A 23,837-nucleotide genomic window follows, 5' to 3' on the forward strand; every position below is an offset into this window, starting at 1 on the left:
GGATGTCCTTTTGCCCCGGAACTAGCAATCATGTTTATGGGCCTTTATGAGAAGAAATTTATTTACAACGACAATCCCTACAGTCATCAGATTTCGCATTATATGCGGTACATAGATGATATCTTTTTCATCTGGACTGGGACTACAGAAACCCTTGATGGGTTTGTTGAGTGGCTCAATGGGCGCTCAAGCGACATTAAATTTAATTGCACATCGTCCAGCCAATCTATCACATTTTTGGACGTGAAAGTTGTCCCTGATAACGGAAACCTGGCAACAACTTTATTTAGAAAAACAACCGATAGGAACAAGGCTTTGCTGTTTACCAGCAACCACCCCCGGAGTTTGAGACAGAACTTACCCTTTGGACAATTCCTGAGGATCCGCAGGAATTGTTCAGGCAAAGAAGATTATTTCTACCATGCCAATTCACTCATGGAGAGGCTTCTCCTTAGAGGTTACCCGAGAAAACTCCTAAAGCAATCTCTTAAGCGAGCATGGTGGACGCCCCGCGAAACACTAATGGTTAAGAAAGCCAGGGTCGAGCAAAATCGAATGGTTTGTGTATCAACCTTTTGCCCTGCTGCCAATCAACTTAAAAGGCTGATAAATCTTAATTGGCATCTAGTTAAAAACCTACATGAGGACTTGAGAAATTTACCATTATTTGCATTTAAGAAGGAGAAGAGCGTGGCGAACCATATTGTAAGGGCAGCCTTACCTAGTAAACAATCACCAACTCTAACAAGCCTTTTTGGCTTCCCCCAGACAAAAGGACACCACAAATGTGGCACTTGCATCTGTTGTCATGACACCATGGAAGAAACAGTATTTTCCTTTAACAACATCCACTGGAAGCATGAATCATTCACCAACTGCAAAACCAGGAATGTAGTTTACGCGATCGTCTGCCCCTGCCCCAAACTATACATCGGGAAAACATCCCAGGAGGTAAGACAACGTATCACGCAGCATAAATCGAGACTGCGTAGAGAAGTGGAGAATGCGCCATTGGTACATCATTGGTTGACGAATAAGCATGATAAAGATATCCTCAAATGGACCGTCCTGTCCAAAATCGAAAAAGATCCAAGAGGAGGGAATTCAGAATTAAGATTAAACCAAAGAGAGGCACTTTTGATAATGAAGTATGATACAGCAGTCAGTGGATTGAACGAAATTTCGGAAATCTACAAAACTTCTCCATGATTCAGCCCACAGGACTTCATCTCCCAGAATTCTCCTTGATGAAACTACAACTCCCTTCATGCTTTGGGAGGCGACCTCTACCTTCAGTCATTCAACATCACGACTTCAGTAATCTGCAAGTGATTGCTGAGTGAGGAGCGAGGACGTTCGAAATACTGTTTTGAGAGTTTTCAAGTGGTTTTTCAGGCAAGCGGACATCGGAACGCTTCAGCGCGATCTTTAAGCAGCTGACGATGCGCTCTCTCCCGCCTGCCGAATTCAAACGTTTACCGTCATATTTTATCCCCAGAGGCACCGGACCCAGAAATTGCGGACCGAGCGCCATCCAACAAGCATTAGTGAGCGCACACGCGCTGCAAGGTGAGCACACGAAACCTTCCAGCCCCGCTCTAGTGCAGACACAGTTAGCATGTTGTGAGTCGGCATGACTGAACGCATGTATTCTTTTCTCACAGCACCTCTTCGCTCCCCTACGATGGGAATACATCGGCTTTCATTTACTATTTGAGGAGCTTTGACCCACATATTAAGGTAGGCTGAGTGCAGTGGGACATCGGTTGAGATGGTGATCTCCCAGGTTCAGTATAGTGATTGTTGCTTTCCTCTTCCCCTTTAGTAACACTGTGGTCCTGATGAGAACCCGCTAAGGATAGGGTTCGAAACGCGTCGACCTGACCCGGTCCCATATCATCATTGTTGTTATGGTTGTGTCATTCGAGTGATGGATTATTATTCCTTCTAAAGAACTGAAAAAAAGTTTCACTTTCGTTTGAAATTTACAACTGTTATTATTCTTGCATTATTACAAACTGTATTGTGATGATGGGACCTGTATGAATGTTTTTTGTATGTCTGGATGGCCAAGAATGTGTTGAATGCTAGTTTGAGTGAATTATGTACATACCAAAGTGTGTTTTTTCTTGTTTGTATGTAAATGTATAGTTTTTTCCTACACAATTTTTTGTATTCTCATGCCAGAAAAAACAAGCAAAAGACTAAAAAGCAAAATAGTCTGCAAAAGAATTAAAAGAAACGTTGCAATTTCAAAAGCCATTGTTCATGTTTATTGTTCATGTACAATTATCAAAGTATTGTTTCAAGGAAAGCTGCTCAGTATAGGCAGGTGTGTTGTTTTTCAATCCATACAGGTGGGCAGAACAGTTAAAGAGTACTTGGTCTGGAGAAGCACAAACTTTGAATTTTAAATGTAACACAATGGATTGGGGCTCTCTTTAAAAACAAAAACTGATTTATACCCAAATGAACCCTTTTTTCAAAAATTTGAATAATGAAAGTCTGGGGAAACATCCATACACTCTTTGATGACAGTTAATAGCTCACTGTAAACTAACAAAAGGAAGTCTCTGACAAAAGCAGTAACCCACTGACCTGTTTACATTATATTCACTTTGTGATCTGCATGGTACATGTTCTTTGCAGCCGGCATATTAGCCCTCTGTGCTACCTTACCATGAATAAAAACTTCCACAAGTTAAAACTTCTACTAAACAAAACCCCAACCTCGCCAGGAAGAACATGAATCACAGAAGTTTTCTTGACATTTTAATTGTTGTCTGAAAAATACTGGAGGCCAAGAATGAGGCAGGCGGTGCTTTTAAGCACAATATATATTAGCAAACAGCTGCCCCCATGCAAGGTCTGCACCCGGTGCAGTGTCACCGGTCGCACCATCCTAGAGCCGGCCCTGCATACACGGACCTGTCAGACCAGCCCATGGGGCAATGTCTGTTTGCCCTATAGGCAGTGCCTTCTAAATGCATGGGAATGCTGGGCAGTTGCCAGGGGCCCCCACAAGCATAGTGGCCCCCATGGTGACCAGAATTTAACACTAATTTTCCATTATTATTCCTGTGAGTGGTTGTGTAGACAGGGCACAGTGCACTGCTTTGCCCGGGGGCCGAGAATGCTGTTAAGATGTCCCTGCCTATAGGCCAGTCCTACCCTGGTAGAGTGTTTTCAAGATGCAAAGTCAACCCATCCAAGATTTGACCTCAGAAGCGAAACAGGAACAAAGGAGCTGTCCAGAGGAGTAGCTCAATGCCTATGTGAGTTTCACTCTGCTCTACATAGATGTTGTCCTACTGGGATTTAGGCAAGTCATCCTCATCCAGAGGTCCGGGGCAATGCAGAGTCCGCAAAAGGTGCTGGTCTATCCACTCCACACCCTGGGCCTCCTTTACAGGGCCCTAGCAGCCCTTTTCTGCTGCTGGAGCATCACTTTTTTTATGTCCATTGATGCAATGTGCTGAAGCATATTTCCAAGGCCACACAAAGCCACTTTGCATAGCTTTACATGGCCTTGTAAATATGTGCCCCTTTCACTCAGAACACTGAGTGAAAGGGGCATTACATGGGTGTTGCTGTGGGTGTTCCCACGCAACTCCCAAGGAATCTGAAGCATTCCCAGATTTTTGAGGAATCGTAAACCTGGGAATGTGTCAAATTCGAATGCCACCCCAGGGGTGACATAAGGGAGGTGCAAAGAGGAGAAATATCTGCAGCATATATAGAAAGAAGAAAACACCTCTCATGATGCATTTTGTGCAGGAAGGTGGCCCTTTCTGCTCAAAAGCAATCACCCCTACAGCGCAGCACCCTTGTACCCTGGCACAAGGGTGCTTGCTTTGGTGCATGACAGCTCATTGTGCGCTAGCGCAGGAGAAAAGGACAGGAATGCGTCTTATCTTGCAGATACAGCGCATTCCTGCCCTTTTCTCTTGATGCAGGGCAGTGCCTATGATTTCTTAAGACAGGTTGTATGAAGGTATAGCGCATACCGTTGCAACGCATGCCTTTACCACGCATGCGTTACAACGCGAATGCCATTACCATGCCTAACCTTAACCAAGAAAATGCCTTTACCATGCATACCTTTACAAAGATTTTCGTTGTTAAAGTCATGCATTATAATGGCATGTTCATGGTAAAGGCTCCGATTGGTGGCCCCAATACAGCGGTGGGATTCTGTTGTGTTACTCCGATAGATGGCACATGCTGCATTTATATGCAGTTTGCTTTCAAGAATGATCTGTTTTAATTCATTTTACAATTCATGTCGATATAACAAGTTACAAATAAAAAGTTCCTTTGCCCCATTCCTTCTTAGAAATACCCCTGCCCTTAACATTTAAAATATTGCCCTGCGCAACACGACTCCCTCAACCCTTAAATTGTTTTTAACTAAAATTCCCCAGGACCTCTCCTGTCTATGCTCTTTCTACGTGCGTTGTATGTCGTAAAAGAGGAAGCAAACGTGTTTTTCTGTTTCCTCTAATGATGCTGATTGCCGCCACATCGTGACGGAAACAGGGGCTTTTTGGGGGGGGGGAGACCCCACGAACCCCCCTTTTTGAATCACACACTTTTTTTGGGTGGGAGACCCCCCAAGACCCCTTTTTTAATTTTACCTTTAGCACACATGCCTTTACTACGTATTTCGTTGAAAAGGTATGCGTGGTAAAAGTTATTCGTGGTAACCACGCATGCGTTGTAATGCATGCATGGTTATGGTAATGCGTAGAAACGGCCGCGTTGTAGTGGCCGTTTCCCCTTGTGAGACTGCCCTGCGTCAAAACCTCGTTAATGAGTCCCTCTGTTATGAACTTTGAATAAAGCAGTCAAGCACAGAGCAGCACTTGAGAGGGGGAATCACATTGGTTTGTGATATCCTCACTAATTCTTCTTTGTAATTTTAATGGATCACCATGTAAGGCATGTCGGCTTAGATTTGTGTTGTTTTAAAGTGACAAAAAGGCTTGGAGGGGGGGGGGCTCTTCTCACAAAAAAAGTGGGTTGTTCTGTGTCGTTTTTCATCAAGGGGGCATTGCTGGGGCATTCCTTAGGCAGATCATATGTTTTGTCGTGCACCCTGATCTGCTAAAATAACCAGCCCAAGCTTTCAAAAACTATCATTTGTTTGAATTAGGCATTGACACGAACAAATGTTTTAATTACTCAAAACCCCCTGCATTGCATGAGTGCGGAAGAGTGCGGCATAAAACCAATGTGTGGGATTCTTCTCAAATGTGTCTGTGCATAGAATGTTTCAGTGGAAGGATTTGATTCAGTTAAAATCCTATGTTAGACAGCACACACTGACCTCTGCACCACAGTATGAGGCTTTGTATTGCACATGCAGACTAGTTAGAGGCTAGAGCCCCATCGCTGGGCGATGACATCAGCAGCTGACCAGTCCTCAAAAACATGGCTCTTCAGCATGTTTTATACCTTGTACAATGTAGCACAGCATATTTGATTGCTGCGTTATGTGAAAAAATATGTAAATCCACCCTCCAGTGTAATACACTTGGATAGCTCGTTAGAATTGCAAGTTTGAGTTTTACTTCTATAGGAGATATGTCATAATTGATCCATTTGTAATGTGAGTGTTAGTGCATTATTGTTTTCTCAATAAGTATATTAGCTTTTTTATATTTTGTATAAGTATTCAACATGATTTTCTTTTGAACCAGTGTGACTAGAGGGTGATATATGGAATGTATCGGTGATTGAAAGCTCTGGTGGGATCAGGGGCCAAATGTGGGTGGCCGTTTCAGGCCATTTACCGACCAGTAACGGCCGATTTCGGCAGTTACCGATCGGTAAATGGGTGACAGGTATGTAGGGGGCATTATTTTACCGAATCGGTAAAATTACCTATTCGGTAATTTTACCGATTCTGTAAAATAAAAATTCGGTAAATTTACCGATTCTGAGGCACCCAGATGTAGGTGGGACTCTTCAGAGTCCCAGAGGCCTTACCGAATCGGTATTTTACCATCAAATCCAATTTGATGGTAAAATACCGATTCCGGTGTGCATGCACATGTGTGCATGCACACCTATGCCATGTGACAGGCAGACCTGCCCTTAGGGCATGTATGCCTGCCACATGGCACCCAAGCCTGTTTTGGGGGTGCCAGAGGGTGTCAAAGTGACACCCCCTGCACCCTTGTGAAAATCGGTATTTACCGATTCGGAAAATACAGAATCGGTAATGCCCATTCATTCCTATGGGCTTCAAAGCCCATAGGAATGCATGGGCATTACCGATTCGGTATTTACCAAATCGGTAAATACCGAATTCTTCCGAATCGGTATTCCAGCACATCTGGAATACCTACATATCCACCCCTTAGATTTACCGATTTTTAATTACCGAATCGGTAAAATTCGGTAATTAAAAATCAGTAAATCTATTTCACCTACATCTGGCCCCAAGTTTGAAGGGGATCCGTGATCGAGAGTGTAAGAGATGGGGCGTGGAATCAGTGGCGGTTGATGATCTTTGAAACTGGAGTGGCGTAATACAGTCACTGAATTCCAGTGATCTAACCCAACTCATTCTATGTGCCTATGGTCACTCACACTCATTCTCACTAACACTTATCCTCACTCACTTCTCATAATTCACCGCACTCATTCTCAATCACTCAAGGTTATTCTTCCCACTATTCACTTGTAATCACATGCTCTCTCACCCACACACCCACTATGTTCACCACAGCATTTTCGTTTGCGACTGTCACTATGGTAACTGCTGTGTATACCTCCTTTACACATAAAATGGCAATGACTATTGGCACATATGTGACCATCATAATTGTGTGCTCAGCAGAGACCATACCACAGACTGGATGATAATATATTCTGCACACCTTTAGGACCCAGTATCAGCACAGTTAAAATCTCAAACTGCCTTCAGCCTCAATTCTAGAGCAAAAATCCACTCAGCCCAACTGGAGATTTTCACTTTCAAAAAATAGTACCAAAGGTGGTATTGTGGCCTTGTCTAGGTATATGTACATCTAGTGACCATGTGGGTGCAGTGCCCTAGGAAACTCTGTCTAGGGTTATGTCCGTCACGGGGTAGTGTAAGGGCGTAGAGAAAAGCTTTTATCAAAGCTTGATGTCAAAAGTGTAGAGCAGTATATGGAGAGTCCCGAATGGATCTCTAAGTAGTAAACTCACCACAGGGGATATCATTGTTGAGCCTTATTTTAGGTATAGCTCAATCAAAAAAAAATGTTTTGGGGCAGATTTATGTTGGTAATGCGCCACGTTTGCGTCACGCAACTGCGGCGTAAACATGGCGCATCCCTACGACCCATTTACAACGTGACACATCTAGGCAGATGCGTCACGTTGTAAAGCCCTGCGCCGCTTGTGGGCGTTCCGGCGCAGGGTGGGCGTTCCGGGGCAGGTGCACCTCGCAAAAGTGGCTGAGTGAAATCTATAAGTTTTCACTCAGTCACTTTCAGGCCAATGCTGCGTCAAAACCCTGCGCCTGCTTGAAGCAGGCGTAAGGCTTGACGCAGCATTGGACAGATAAGGCACCCCCGAGCCTTGCTGGAGCTGCGTCGCGCCGAAACTCCAGCAATGCGCCACCTTTACGGCACAGATGCGTCACGCATCTGTGCCGTTATTGCCCCTTGGTGCGCCGCATTGTAAATGCGGCGCACCATGGGTGGTGGAGCAGCGGCACAAAATAACTGGCGCATCCCTGGGGATGCGCCAGTTATCATAAATCAGCCCCTTTATCCCTATGAAATAGGGTGTTTTTATTTATCTGTGTGTGTGCCTCCAAGAATGACCAAAGGAAATCATCAGGAGTATGCTGTGTGACAATAACATTTGTGCTCATTCTGGTAGTGTCTTGTTTACAGCATATGCCACTGCGGTGTTTCATGGTTCTGATCTTCACTGCACATATGTGCCAATAGACTGTGGCCACATTGGTGGATTTCTGTCAGAGAAATAATTCAACCTCACCCTTGTATAAATCTTTTTAACATGCACAACACATGCCCCTTTCCGGTCTGCCCTGTATGCTCTTTGAACAGCATGACTAAATCTAGAAAGTCAATAAAGTGGTATTTAGCCTACATACCCTACCCTGGTGTATACTTTTTTAGCATCTTGTCAACAATATTTAGCCATATGTAATAGCTTAGGTTGAGTGAGAGTTTGGTCTAAACAATGCAGATGGAAATGATTTCGACCAAGTTCTCTACAGAGTCTGCTGATTCTAGCCAGCCTATTATCCTCTGCTGTTGTGTAGCTATTTATTTTTTATTGAAATCTGAAGCACGAAACCCACCATCCGTGATCAGCTGTAGTTTGTAAAAAAAAAAAACTACATCTGCCTCACCGCTGCAAGAATCATGGGTATGTTAAGAAATAGCGTAAATGCACTGCACTGACTGCACAGCACAGAAAAGTGCCTTTGCCATGTAAAAAGATCCTGTATTTATTTAGCTGTAAGTTTGAACCCTAAAATGTACCTTGTAACCTTATAGAGCAGTGTACCCCATATTTATAAATAAGGCCTGTGATATGTTGCCCTCACAGTGAAATGAAAGTCAAAATCTATGTGACTGTGTAGGTCTGGTTGGGCTTTTCCCTAATAATCCTAGTTGTATTTAACCTAATTGTTTTCAATTTCTACTGAGGAAAGGGAAAGAAAAGTGGTTACAAAGTAAATGTAAATACAAAAAGATGGAAATTTACTTGATTATACCCGTTCCTGTAACAAAGAGTAATTTGGCCCAAATATCCTACTGCAGGAATACAAGAACAATAAACTTAGCGAGCACGAGTGGCTGCATTTAACACTAATTTCTGAGCACTGATGCATTTTGGACGCACACTTGCATTTTTCAGTAAGAAAATAGCTAAAAGCTGAATTACACTCCTTCAGTAATTCCACGTAACCTTGCATAATTTTGTTGTAAATTCCCATAATTGTGCTACAGAAAATTGGGTGAGTGAAGAAAACTCCCTCACACAGCAAGTTCAGTTCAGGAGTTTTATTTCCAGACTTCGCTCTCTGCCACAGAAGAAATAAAATCCCTACAACAACAACATTCTAATGTCAGCTCCAGGTAGAGGGAAGAACCAAGGAAGGTGTAGGGGGAGACAGAAGAGGACAGAACCAAGTCCAAATAGGTAGGCTAAAGGAACACGGGGAAAAGGCACCCAATAAACCTTAGATGTAACAGTGAGTGACGCCAATCCCTACTACACATCTTGCATGGGATTTGTAATAAAACTTGCTCAGAGAACAATAACCTGCCTTTGAATGCAGGAAAGATCACTACGCATTAACTGCTGACCACTTTACAAGGATTCACTATCTGGGAGTGGATCGGAGCAATTAGCAGAACAAAAGGGATGTATGTCGTTACAACGCATACTTTTACAACGCATACCTTTACAATGCATTTTTTACACCGCAACATCCATTACAACGCATTCCATTACAACGCATGCCATTACAACAAAATCTTTGAAACTACCTTTACAACACATTCCACTACAACGCATACTACATTTACAACGCATACCATTACAATGCATACCATTACATTGCATGTATGGTAAGTATTGGATAGTGTAGGGGTAAAAATTACTATTCTAACTCCAGGGGTGCAACAGTAGGGCAAGTATTGGATAGTGTAGGGGTAAAAATTACTATTCTAACTCCAGGGGGTGCAACAGTAGGGCAAGTATTGGATAGTGTAGGGGTGAAAATTACTATTCTAACTCCAGGGAGTGCAACAGTAGGGTAAGTGTTGGATAGTGTAGGTATGCGTTGTAATGGATTGACAGTGTGCATGCAACGTGGAGGTCTTGAGGCGGAAGCCGGGACCTGGTATGAACGATTGATGTTCTGTTACTAGCGGAAAATAGTTTTTAAACCTGCGAACTTGATCGCTTTTAAAAGAATAATTTTTAGAAGTGTATTTTCTGTTGTTGTGATACTGACGCCTCTGTTGGGCCTCACCTCACTCCCTTGTTCCCGCCCCACCGCAGCTGTCAGGCGCTGCCCGGGACCCTAGCGGAAATCACCTTCAGGTGAGGAGCAGGCGAGCGGCACAGTGCTCGGCCCCTCCCACCTTTACGGCTACTAATGAACCACCCCCCCCGCAGGAAGCGCAGCGGACGAGCGCAGCGGGCGCGTCGACGGCGCACCGAAGACGCGCCTAAGACAAGCCCGTCTGCGCCCGTCCGTGACCGGCCGGGGCCAGGGGCAGACCATGCTGCCCGTCCCAGCGCCTACCCGAGGTCTGTCCTCCTGAGTTACAGAAACAAAGGACAGGGCTTGTTATCAAGGGACACTCTTAGTCGTCTCTGCTCCAACGGCATCCTGTCCCAGGGTTGTCATTTAACCACCCCAGCGCTACAATACACGCAGAGAGACCCACTCCTGCCACCGCTCACCATCTTCTACCTGAACACTCGTTCCCTGGTAAAACATCAGTTGGACATTTTCCTCCTATTAGATACAGAGAAACCGGACATCCTCCTGCTCACGGAGACATGGTTAACCCCTAACTCTGCCCCCGATATAATCGTGGCACTCCCACCCAACTATTACATCATCCACACTGACCACACCAGCGGGAAAGGGGGAGGAGTCGCAGCTATTATTCGTTCCAACCTGACCGTCTACTCCCTCGCTGGCCTTTCGCTGCAGGGGTCAGACAACCTTGTGCTGAAAATCACCACCCCTGACTCGACAATTGCGTGTGTCCTACTGTACAGACCCCCGACCCCAATGCCTACATTTCCTATGAATCTGACCGACCAACTTGCTAACTTAGCACTCGAACACCCCAAAATCTTTCTGATAGGAGACCTAAATTACTGGTACAAAGATCCCCTAGAAGGACCCCACTCAGCCGAACTGTCGGACCTCCTTTCCAACCTAAATCTCACCCAACTGGTTGACTCTGCCACCCACTGCAAGGGCCACATCTTGGACCAGCTATGGTCGAACACCACCTGCACAACTGCCCCATCCATACTACAATGCATCTGGTCTGACCACGCTCTCCTTCAATTCAATCTATACATTTCCCCTGCGACTACTACCGCACCAGCCGGAGGTGGGCCAGCCAGGAACTGGAACTCAATTAACAAACCTGCTTTTTTAGAGTCATTAGCCAACACCATCCCACCCACTCAAGACAAGATCAACTCCTCTGTCTCCTCGCTTACCAGCTGGCTTAATACGGCCAGGGATTCTCATGCCCCTTGTTGTAAATAAATAGTCCAAGGTGTAGGCCGAGTGGTAGGTTCCAAAGTAGTTCCTTTATTAGATTCAGTTACAGTTGTAGAAGATGAAGGTAGGAAGGTAAATAGGATAGAAGTAAAGATGTATAGGATGTACAGCCCCACCAGGAGCAGTCTCCCTCTGCTTACCTTCCTACCTTCATCTTCTACAACTGTAACTGAATCTAATAAAGGAACTACTTTGGAACCTACCACTCGGCCTACCCTTGGACTATTTATTTACAACACCCCTCTTAAAAAAATCAAACTGGCAAGACGTGCTGACGCCAACCGGTGGTTCTCCACTGACTTAAAAGCAAGGAAACTGGCCTTACGGCAATTAGAACGTCAGTGGCGTCGGAAGTACGACCTTGACTTAAAAAAGACCTTTACCAAAGCTAGGAAAGAATATATGACGGCCATCCTGGCGGCGAAAGCGTCTTACTTTTCCTCTAAAATTCTGGAATCCACAAATAACTCCAAGGACATCTTCTCCATCCTCAATGAACTCACAAACCTAGACACGGTCCGACCCAAGATCATCCCCACCCAGTCTTTATGTGACTCACTTAACGCTTACTTTATTGACAAAATACTGGACATCAAAGCCAGCATTCCTCGACCAGTGTCCCCCCTTACATCTGGTATGTCAATCAAGCTGATTCACTACACCCTGAGCAGTTTCCCACCCATCACCCAGGACCAATTTCGGGAATTACTATCTAGAGTAAAATCCGGTGTCCCTTCAGATAGCTGCCCGCCCCACATCCTAAAAGAGTGCTTCCTGACTCACCCAGCCCCTGCCCTTACACTCTTGAACAAATCCCTGACTCTTGGACTAGTCCCCACAGCTTTTAAAGAAGCCATAGTCATTCCGCTTCGAAAAAAAACGGGGGCAGACCCAGCCTGCAAAGCCAACTTTCGACCGATCTCGCTGCTGCCCTATTTGGCAAAAGTCCTTGAGGCACACGTGGCCAAATGCCTATCTAATTTCCTCGAGGAATCCTCCTGCTTCGACCCCCATCAGGCAGGCTTCCGGCCTGCTCACTCTACCGAAGCAGTAGTCACGACAGTTCTGGACACCCTGCGCGACTGTGGCGACAGACGCTCTCCACAAGCCCTGGTGCTCCTAGACCTCTCGGCCGCTTTTGACACGGTCGACCACAACATCTTGGTCGACCGTGTCGAACAAGCCGGCGTCAGGGACCTTGCAGCCGGCTGGCTGAGATCCTTCCTGACTGATCGTAACCAAACTCTACGCCTTGGTGACTTAATGGGCACCAAACAGGCCATCACTTGTGGAGTGCCACAGGGCTCCTCCCTGTCTCCCCACCTATTCAATCTGTATATACTCCCTTTGATCCAGACCTTAAGAGACAACCAGGTGAGAGTCTTCAACTATGCAGACGACTTACAGCTGCTTTTTACCATCGATAACACCGAAGACTCCATAAGGCACTTCCAGTCTACCATGAGCTTCATCAAAACCTGGATGGACCAGAACCAGCTCAAATTAAATCCGGGTAAAACGGAGCTAGTCCTGACCGGCGAAAGCGGCAAGTACTGGGGCCCGCATTACTGGCCTTCTGAACTAGGCCAAGCCCCAACACCTTCCTTGTCAGCTAAAACACTTGGAGTCACTGTGGACCGTGACTTATCTCTTAAAACTCAAGTTGGTCAAGTGGTCTCCAAATGCTTCTTCCAACTGAAGAAAATCCGGAAGGTACGCCGCCTGCTCACACCCGAGGCAATCACCCAGGTGGTGATTTCTACTGTACTATCCCATCTGGACTAGGCTAATGCCATCTACCTAGGTCTTCCCAACTACCTAGTTAAGCGACTCCAGATGGTACAGAACCATGCCGCAAGGCTAATTCTGAACCAACCAAGGCGCCAGGCAGCCACCCCCCTCCTTAGGAAACTACACTGGCTCCCTGTAGTCCAGCGCTGTGCCTTCAAGACTGGCTGCATAATCTTCAAGTCCCTATACTGTAAAAGCCCATCATTCATCAACAACCTGATTTCCAAATACACCCCGTCCCGCAACCTACGCTCACTCCATCAGAACCTCCTGCAGTCGCCCTCTTTCAATCTAAAGCGTACAGGAGGTCGTAGTTTTGCCACCCTCGCTTCCTGCTTGTGGAACTCTCTCCCGGTGGAGACCCGGAATTGTCAAGACCTCCTCTCTTTCCGGAAAGCCTTGAAGAACCTCCTGAGGTTCAGGAAATCTCTCAAAACCCTACTCTTTCCCTGAGCCATTATCTCTCCTGACTTTCTCCCCCTGTAAGTAAGAGGTTCAGCGCTGGGATACCTTCTGGGTGACTACGCGCTTTAGAAAAACCTAAAATAAATAAATGAATAAATAAATATTCAGACAAGCATTTTCATAATTCTCTCCCCTCTATGTTCATGTCATTGCTGATCACAGTGCCAAGCAACCAATCGGTGATAGTGCGCTCTAGAAATATTTTAATAACATAATAACATAACAATAACAATGGTATGCGTTGTAATGACTGCATTATAAAGGTATGCGTTGTAGTGGTATGCGTTGTAGTGACATGCGTTGTAATGGTTGCGTTGTAATGGCATGCGTTGTAATGGATGTTGCGTTGTAAAAGTTTTGTTGTAAAGGTAGTGTGTTGTAAAAGTTGCGTTGTAAGTGTTGTTTCCCGAACAAAAGGGCAGCTTTAGCACTATCTTCTTTAACTTGGAGAAGCCAGGGCAGAATTCTTCTATTCATCCTCAGGACTCTTCTAAGACAGTTAGGCTCCAGCCATAGTAGGAAGGAAAACTGATTTTGTCCCTGTCATGTAGGAGATTGGCCAAGGAGACGGAAATAGGCTTATCTGGTTGCAGCTGGGTGAACCATGGTGCCAAGGGTAATTTTACAGTGAGCCAAAGAGGGTCTGCTTCATAATTAGGTGGAGGACTTGGGAAATATAGTTTAGATTGGATGGTGGATTTTACATAATCCATGTCCAGCACACGGGATAAATCTGGCACCTCAACCACCATCTCCTCAAATGAAGAAGGTCCTAATGGAAGAAGAATCCTGCTTTCCATCTCCTGACTCCTTATGGAAGGCGAGGACTTAGGTAAGGAAAGGCACACCTAGTGAAATTGCCACCATGTAGGGAGCAGTACACATGGTCATCAGGGCTAGTGCTGGGGTAAAATTACTGCAATCCTTGGCCACATTCCTCTGGGAAAAAGGAGTGAGGGGAAGATATAATGTTAAAGACCGAGAAATTTAAAGTATGTCACAGAAGGGCAAGTGGATCAGTGTTAGACCTAGCATCCTTAGGGTGGTCTTTCACCAAGCCTTTGGTTTCACCTCCTCTGTTTTGCTGAATCCTTTTTGTTGGCCTTAGGACTCTGAGCAATTTACAGCTGCTGTCCAGTGCTAAAGTGCATGTGCTTCTCCCCTAGACATGGTAATATTGGTGTATACACAATTGACATATTTAGTTTACTTGTAAGTCCCTTGTAAAGGGGTATATCATATACCCAGGGCCTGTAAATTAAATTATACTAGTGGATCTGAAGCACTGGTTGTGCTCCCACAAAAGTAGCCTTTCAAACCTGTCTCAGGCCTGCCCTGCAGACCACGTGTAAGCAGTTTCACTGCCATCTCGACTTGGCATTTAATACCCCTTGCCAAGCCTTAAACTCCACTTTTTATTAAACATAAGTCACCTGAGGGTGCTGTGCGAGTAAAAGGTACAATAAATCAAAGGGGCGCGCGGAGCGGGTTAGACAGACCCCGTGCCCAGGCTCCTAATTGGACAATCTATTTCTAAGAAGGGTGCAGTTCCCCAGGGGAAGGGAGAAGGCTGTCAGGGGGAGGTGTGGTGCAGCGACCAGAGTGGATAACTGGAGCGTGGGGATCACAGTTCGATTCCTGGGAACAGCTCAGCTCAGCACCATGTGACTCTGGGCAATAGCACACTTAATCTCCCCCATGGCCCCCAGTGCTTTGAGACTGTGATTAGTTTGAGCTTTACAAATACTAGATTCATGTTTTTATTTGTCTGGCAAGTTGACTCAGAAGGATCATGTGGGGGGAGTGGAATCTGAGTGATCAGATTGTTGTATATTTCCTGCATGACACATTGTAGTTTTTCCTATGTTAGCCTAACTGTTTATGTTGTAGGCTGGCTTTATTTTTGCACACATTACTACATAACACGATTGCTTTGTGCCACATTTCATTTTCACACAGAACTTACACATGTTTTCATATTCTGTTCTTTTCCTGGGATCTAGTCTGAACACACTAGACAAGGTCAGACAACAATGCCCCTTGTTATTCTCTCTGTTCAGGCACTAGCAGAAGACATAACAAGAAAGTGCAGCTGTTGTTTGTGAAAACACAGATCTTATATAACAGAGGTCAAGGGTTCTAAAAAAACACACATGCACACAGAATGAAGATCTCGAAGCAAGAGTGCTGTGTCTGAGATGAAGAACACCCCTCTATGTATGCTAAGGTCTGCCACTAAAACCAGATATCTATAATATATAATCCTTTACCTTCAGTAGAAGAAGGGGGAGGGGGAGGTTTAGGCTAATCTGTTATATAGTATTACAATGTTTTTTATGGTATATGGGTTATTAACCATGGTAACTATATTCCTGGTATGCATTTGTTTTCTATTTGTGCCACAAATACTGCATCTTAGAGCATGATAGTTTAAATAAATATTGTAAACTACTTTTGTGTCTCTTGTTTATCTTATTGTGGACAAGTAAAAGTGAGAGAGTCAAATGGTGTGTCCTGGTATTGCGATCCCTGGGAGGGTCAAGAGTGTTGTGTTCTGGGGTGCCAATTCGCTTGTATTTCTGGAAAGGTTAGGAGAGCAAGTGAGACACTATAGCTAGTCGGACTTAGGCTCATAGATACTGAGGTAGCACATGTAAAATGTTCTATGGTCCAAGCATAGTTATGTTCCTGAGCAGAATCTCTGCAACAAGACCTGAATGCCCTCACACACCCAAAAGGGTGTTATGATTCATCATTGGGCTACTCCTCGTCGGGCCGGCACTGCAGTGCCCGAAAAGCCCCTCAATAGGGGCTCTTTTGCTGAGATCTTTTGAACTTAGCCATTTGATGAATGCAGGTGAGGGAGTATAAGTGTAGGGTGGTGCACAGGTGATTAAAATAGCCTAAAGGGTTTATTAATGAGGTGACCCCCTTGACAAGATAAAAACAGGGGATCTATCTTTGGTAGTAATGTACCAAGATAGCTTCAACAAGAGTGAATAGAGGTCAACATGTTGCATGCCTCATTGCCTTGAGGGTCAGTGGCATTTCTTCAGGACCAGGTAATTATATCTACCCTACAACGGATTGGCACCCAGGGTAGTGGAGTGAGAGTGACTTACCCTGACAAGGATTGTGGTTCCTGCTTGTACAGGGTGCATGCTCCTGGTTTCTAACAGGCTTGCAGGAGAAAGAGTGGAGCATAAAAAGGTTGGTAGATGAGTGAGAGGCAGAGAATCTTTGAGGAAGACTTACTTTTGGTCCATAGCTCACCAAATACATTATAAATAAGCAACAAACCAGTAAATAATCAATGCATCAGGACTATATGAAGACTGCCACAATATTATAACACATAGTGAACAAAATGATTTCCTTTATTCTGTAGATGAAATGTTTGAAATTCAGATCTGAAACATGTGGCATGGAGGTGATTCAAAAAGATACTGTTTCTTCTGGTCATTAAATATGCCTATTTTGAGAATTGATTACATCAGACCAGCTTATTAGTTAGCACATTTTGACCTATAAATACATTATTTAATATAGAACCTAAAAAGTGCATACATATTAAAGCTAAAAATAAAAACGACATTGGTAATAAAACCCCAAACATTAGTAAAGGACAATTTGTCCAGCACATAGAAATCACCTTTGGATGCATGGGCATAAGTATTCATATGAAAAAGTGACTTATGTAACCATATATACAATACAAGAAAGAAATTGATTATAGTCACAAATGTCAGGAGTCACCACTCATTTTTAATCATTTTCTTGAAGAAGCCACACATCCTCGACACACTGAAATGTGTTCAGCCTGCTGAAAATCAGAAACTGTTTACCTTTACCAGCATGTACTCTTTTTCTAAACATCAAAAAAATCCATGGTCACCCGAGTTTTAAATATGTCAGAGACAAGTTCTCAAGTATCTTCAAGAAGGGACTTCTCAATCTTTAGGTACAGCTTGTCTCAATCAATCCTACCATGGCCAGAAAGCAACATGTTACTTTAAAGGTTGGCCTGATATTTTCTGAATTTCTAAGTTTGCCTGAATGTTGTCATTAATCGCTAAAACATGTTTAAAATATGTACTACATAGAAACATAATTACAATCATTGTTTTCACAGAGTGCATTCTCTTTTGCACTGGAATGACATGCTGCAGCCAGATAGCAGCGTGACTGGCTCAGTGTTCAATCTTGCGTCACAGGGTTTCCATATTCTAATATTCTTGGCCCTAAAAATTGTTACTACAAAGGGGTGTGAATACTACATTATTAACGTATATAATAGACCTATAGGTCGCTCCAGGGTCTCACCTACCCTGGAAATTCTGGATTCTTTCCTGAGGAGGGTGGTCGGTGAAGTCCGTGTAATTCTGGGAGGCGACTTGAACTGTAACTTCGAACCGATCCTTGGGATTACTGATGTTCTCGAGGATGAGGATCAAGCCTATAACATTCCCCAGCTTGAAACCTCGAATTACGTTAAGTGCACCACCCTGGCGGTCCAACTACTGAGGCTAACAGTTGACCATGGTTTGAGAGCTTGTAACGGCCGCCTTCCGTCTGACTTAACCAAACAGCCAACCTTTGCGAAATCAAAAAGTAGGCTTGACTTTATTCTTGTCTCACTAAGCATTTGGCACTTTATGATGGATTTTAGAGTAGTAACAAGGGAAGAGAGTGATCATTATCCCCTGGAACTCCACATTGATGCACATATGTTCAGCGATATCTCTGTCCCTACACCGAGTGAGGTAGTTACTGGCGAACCATGTGAACTGGTACACATTAATAACAATAGACGTGCTTTAAAATGGCCGCACCTGCTATCTGACGGCAAACCCCTAGCATCAGTTTACTCTCTTTTTGGCACGATCTTTGGACCTATAGCCGGCCAACCTTCCTAATTGAGAACTATGAACATTTTGTAGAACTACATAAAGTATTTTTTAATGAACTTAGAATCTACATGACCAAAATGCCAAGGAAAAACCAACAAAATGCAAGAGTGGGATGCCATGGGAAGCTCTGGTATAACCGCTCATGTAGGATGGCCAAGAAGAAGCTCCTAACTACTATCAAAGATGGTTCCAAGATAGATGTTAAACTCGCAAGGGAAGAATACAAGCACGTCCTAAAAGAATCTAAAAAACAATGGGAAGAGTTGATCTGGGCAGATATGTTGACTGCTGCAAAAGCAAATGACAATGTTGGTTTTTGGAGGTTGGTTGCAAATGGGGGGCATGCAGGAAGAGTCGTGAAGGACACGTTTCTGGACGAATCAACATGGGTGACACACTTTACATCTCTGTACAAACAATATGATAGTGGTGCTGGAGAGGTCCCATGGTTACTTCCATCTCCTGAATGCCTTGATTTTACCCTGGATGAAACAAAAAAGGCAATCAATGAACTAAAAAACAGTAAAGCCCCCGGCCCTGACAAAATACCGGGTGACCTTTATAAGCATGCAATTGAAGTCTGGGCTCCTTACATAAATCGTTTATTTAATGTTTTGTCCAAAAATTGTAAATTCCCCGAAAGCTGGCGTGCAGCAGAAGTTGTCTTAATTTTTAAAAAAGGTAATAGATCTGTCCCCTCAAATTATAGACCCATTAGTTTAATGGACACCTTGCAAAAACTCTATGCCAAGCATCTGCTATACCGGATAAATGATTGGCTGGAGGAGTCTGCAATACTTTCTAAATTTCAGGCAGGCTTTAGGTCCAAGACCAGCACTTTGGATCAGGTCTTCAGATTCTGCTGTATTTACTGGAAGTATGTACACATCAGGAAAGGTCATTTGTATGTAGCGTTCGTTGATCTTAGAGCGGCATTTGATCTTGTTCCTCGAAATTTGCTCTGGAGATCTTTAAACAAAGCCGGTATGCCAGGGAGTCTTTTGATACAGGTAATTGAGCTACATGCTAAAAATCATGCCAACATTAGATGGGGTCCAAATGGTGAACTGACGCGCGATATTCCAATCAAGCGCGGCGTCCGGCAAGGATGTGTCTTGGCCCCCACCTTATTTTCTATATTTGTCAATGATGTCCCAGAATACCTAAATGCCTGTAACAACGATTCACCTCAGCTCAATGGAGAGAGAGTGCCTGCGTTGCTCTTCGCGGATGATACCATCTTAATATCCCAAACCAAGAAGGGCCTCCAGGCACTCTTAAACTCCTTTAGTAGCTACTGTGAGAATAAAGGCTTAGAAATTAACATTGATCAAATTAATGTATGGCATTGAACCCTAGCAGACCGGACAGAGGGAAACTGACCCTGAATGGACAAACTCTTGGAACTGTTGATAATTTTTCTTATTTGGGGGTGGTACTTGATTCAAAGTTAACATGGAAGGCCCAAATTGAGAAAAGCAAGGTGTCATATGCTCAAAATGTTAAACCAATAATGAACAAATTGAATGCTAGTACTAGCAAGAGTGTAACACCTGTTCTTGAACTCTTTAAATTCAAAATCCAATCTGCCGCCCTATACGGGGCCGAAATATGGGGTCCATGGGCCAGGGAGAGCTTCCAAGGATTGGATAATAAATGTATGAGATCAATTGTAAGGGTCCCCACTAGTACACCTTTAATTCCCCTCCAATTTGATTTGAATTTTAAACGAACTGATTATCTTACAATTATAAGACCATTAATGTTCTGGATTAGGATTTGGGCCACTCCGGAATTGTTAGATTACAGGAACAGCCTTTGTGAGGTATTAAATCTTGACTCCTTTAACTCTATCCTATGGTTTGGACATATTCAAAAATGGTTCACAACGTTGGGTTTGCATTCATTATGGGAAAACCCAGACAACTTACCACCCTTTGCTAAAACCATGGTGAAGAGAGCTTTTTGGTCCTATATGAACAATAGGTTTGTACATGAGAGCAGAATTGGGACCTTAACTCAAGACTTTCTATTGTTTTTAAAGGTGAACCCTGTTTCGAATCCCTTCTGGATGAAATAGAGCCCCTTGCTGCTAAGACTCTCTACCTGAAATTCAGGTATGGGAATCTCATTTTGAACTCTAATATAGAACGTTGGTCAAAGAAAAACCGGTCATGTCTAAATGGCATTAGTGGAAGATGTCCTATGTGTTTAGCTTCATGTATGGAGAATGAAGTTCACATGTTGTTCATATGCAAAGCGTATTTGAAAGCTCGAAAAAAATGGTTAAAACCCATGTGTGCTCTCCTAGGAACTAGATCTTGCCTTACAGCATACAGGATTGTAAAAACTAATACTGCCCCGTTTATTGTATTCAGTATCAGTAGGTTCCTTCATTCACTGTTTATTATTCGAAAGAATTCGGGTCAGACGCTTTGAGGAGGCCCATTTTATATCCCACTCCTGCTGCTAAATAAATTATGTTAAATGAACCATGCTTTAAGGAGACTGATGAAATTTGATGTTGCACTTTACTTTTTAAAAAATTGTTTTATATGAATTGATGTATGTAATTGATTGATTCTTTGTTTTATGTATGTATTTATATGTGTCTTTTATGGCTATTTAGCCGAAATAAAGATCTAAATACATAAATAAATATTCAGAAAGATTGAAGGTCAACAAGGAGTTTGGAGAAGGTTGCATTATGTCATTTTGGTAGTATCTGCCCAATGTCAAATGACAGCAGAGTTGGCATTTCAATCCAACTCTCTTTAGGTTGTTATATATGTTGATGCATGCAAGAACTCAGAACAACAGATTCAAGTGCAACATATAGTCTTATATTAGTAAACCAAAGATCACCCAGAGTTAGATGTTACAATTGTAACTTGTAGTAAAAACAAAGTGATCATCCTTCAAGAAAGTTAACTTGTTCATTGGTCAAACAATTCTGTACAGTGGTTGTAGGTGCAGGTGTATGATCCATTGACTGTAATAGTAAATGCAACACTATCAAGCTATTGTCGCTAATTAACTGCCTATTGTTGTTCTCAGATTCCTTGGACTGCATGAAGTGCCCAGATGATCACTGGCCAAACAACAAAAAAGACACATGCATACCAAAGGAAATTGACTTCTTGTCCTTCGGTGAACCGCTGGGTTTAATCTTGGCTTTGATCTCCATCTTCCTATTCTTCAATGCCTCTGGCACTTTGTGTATTTTCATTAGGTATCGGCACACTCCTGTAGTACGGGCCAACAACCGACAACTCAGCTACATTCTTCTTGTTGCCCTCATGCTGTGCTTCCTCTCTTCAATTATTTTTATTGGTCGGCCGGCACGATTGACCTGCATGCTCCGTCAGGTGATATTTGGCATATCCTTCTCACTCTCTGTTTCCTGTGTGATGGCAAAAACAATCATGGTGGTCATCGCCTTCAGGGCCACCAAGCCTGGCAGCCAGTTAAGAAGATGGATCGGTTCCAGGACATCTTATTCCATTTTGCTGATCTGTATCTTCATAGAGTTGGTTCTTGGATTTATATGGATTGGGATGTCTCCTTCATTCCCAGATCTCAACAACAGTGCCACATCTACAAAGATAACAGCTGAGTGCAAGGAGGGCTCCATCCTGATGTTCTACAGCATGTTGGGCTTTTTGGGAATCTTGGCTTGTGTCAGTTTTGGCATTGCTTATCTCGCACAGACATTGCCAGACAGATTTAATGAAGCCAAGTTCATCACCTTCAGCATGCTGCTGTTTGTCAGTGTCTGGCTCTCTTTTATCCCAGCCTACCTCAGTACAAAAGGGAAGTACCTGGTAGCTGTTGAGATTTTTGCAATCTTGTCCTCTGGTGCTGGCCTTCTCTACTGTATCTTTGCTCCCAAGGTTTACATCATTTATCTGAAACCAGCAATGAATACAAGGGATATTTTGGTCTCAAAATCAGAAATCCCTGTTAGAAACTGTAAAAAGGTTGCTTAGGAGCTGATGCAGAAAACTGTTGTGTTGAATGATTGAATGAAAAGGCACAGACCTCAAAAGAATTGATTTATTTCCCTCACTCTAGAAAATATGCAACAGTGATTAATGTGGCTTGACCTTGTTAAATGTATTCTTCTGTCCCCTGTCTAGGTAAACGTTCTGACACTTACTTATACAACTAAAATTGTTCTTGCCTTTTTTGATTAATTCTGATGTATCTGACTGGTGTTCTTATTCATTGAAATTGTAGTAGCTTTCACAGCAATTATTCCTTTAAATAAATAAATATGAAATGAGTGGCATGCTTGCACTTCCCTCTCTTGTACTGCTCTGTTTATTAGATTTAATGTACAATACTTGAGGGTTGCATTTCAGTAACTTATCTAAGTTATCAGAGACTCCATGATCTGAAAGATCCTACAGGCGATAGGAGGGGGCGAATGCCATAACAATATCCTTTGGAACAAGATTTAGAAAGTGGTATATCCAGTCTTCGGAATCAATGAGAATTTAAAGATGGAACTGGAGCTTTTGTCAGTCTGATCACCCAACAGTGTTAAAAGCACAAGAGTTTATCCAGAAATATTTTCCTCCATAATATTATCATTGAGAAAACAGACTCAACAAAGACACAACGTGGATAACTAGTGGTGTCTTCTGAGCTAACAACCTTGGAAAGAATAATGTTTAAAGCCAGAAGAGAAGAGATGTTTTTAAAAGGAATTACTAAAGACACCATAAGCTGTATCATGAGTCGTCTACAATGTATACAGCCAGATGGAATCATATCACAAACAACAGAAAAGGCACAAAAGAATATACAAAAAGTGCAAATTTATGTATATTTATGGTTCCAGTACGCGCATCCTTTTCGACCTTTATTCTCTTTCTTGTTGAATGTTAATTTTACTTGTTTGCGTTTTGTGTTTATGGTATATTCTGTAAAATGTTCATTTAAATATTGTTGAGAGTGTGCCTATAAAACATATCATCATTGAAAAGTCAGTTTTTGTTTGTTTCTTAAGTTATGTATTATTGTTGTAACTCCTCATTCAAGTTGTACGTTCCAATGCTCCTGTACAATAAATCTTTCTTAGCAACACTGATAAAATAATTCTCTTATTGGTTTACATTTGTTGAATTTCATTTGTTTGCCCCCACTGAATGTTTGTTCTTCTACAAATTCTAACCTCTGTTTTCTTGCACCTGAATTTTCTTTGTGTCCACTCTAACTTGGCAATCTTCCATGGCACTCATTGAGTATCTCTGTCAGAGGTTACTCGTGTATTGCCGGAGCTGAGATGCAAAGATTGTGTCTAACAATGTAGAAGAAGATACGTATGTGCACAGCATTTTTTTAAATCAGTAAAGCACCTACTTGTGATT

General features: G+C 43.1%; 1 protein-coding gene across 1 annotated transcript in view; it reads left to right on the top strand.

Moving 5' to 3' along the window:
• Nucleotides 1–23,095, top strand: part of LOC147684533 (extracellular calcium-sensing receptor-like) — a 67,738-nt gene extending 44,643 nt beyond the window's left edge. The window contains exons 6-7 of the mRNA XM_086939693.1: nucleotides 21,520–22,403; nucleotides 23,015–23,095. Of these exons, the coding sequence (XP_086795819.1) occupies nucleotides 21,520–22,403; nucleotides 23,015–23,095 (965 nt within the window). The remainder of the gene's footprint in view (nucleotides 1–21,519; nucleotides 22,404–23,014) is intronic.
• The last annotated feature ends 742 nt before the right edge of the window (nucleotides 23,096–23,837 follow it).

Source organism: Lissotriton vulgaris, chromosome 10, assembly GCF_964263255.1.
Source record: "Lissotriton vulgaris chromosome 10, aLisVul1.2, whole genome shotgun sequence".
Taxonomy (NCBI): Eukaryota; Metazoa; Chordata; class Amphibia; order Caudata; family Salamandridae; genus Lissotriton; species Lissotriton vulgaris.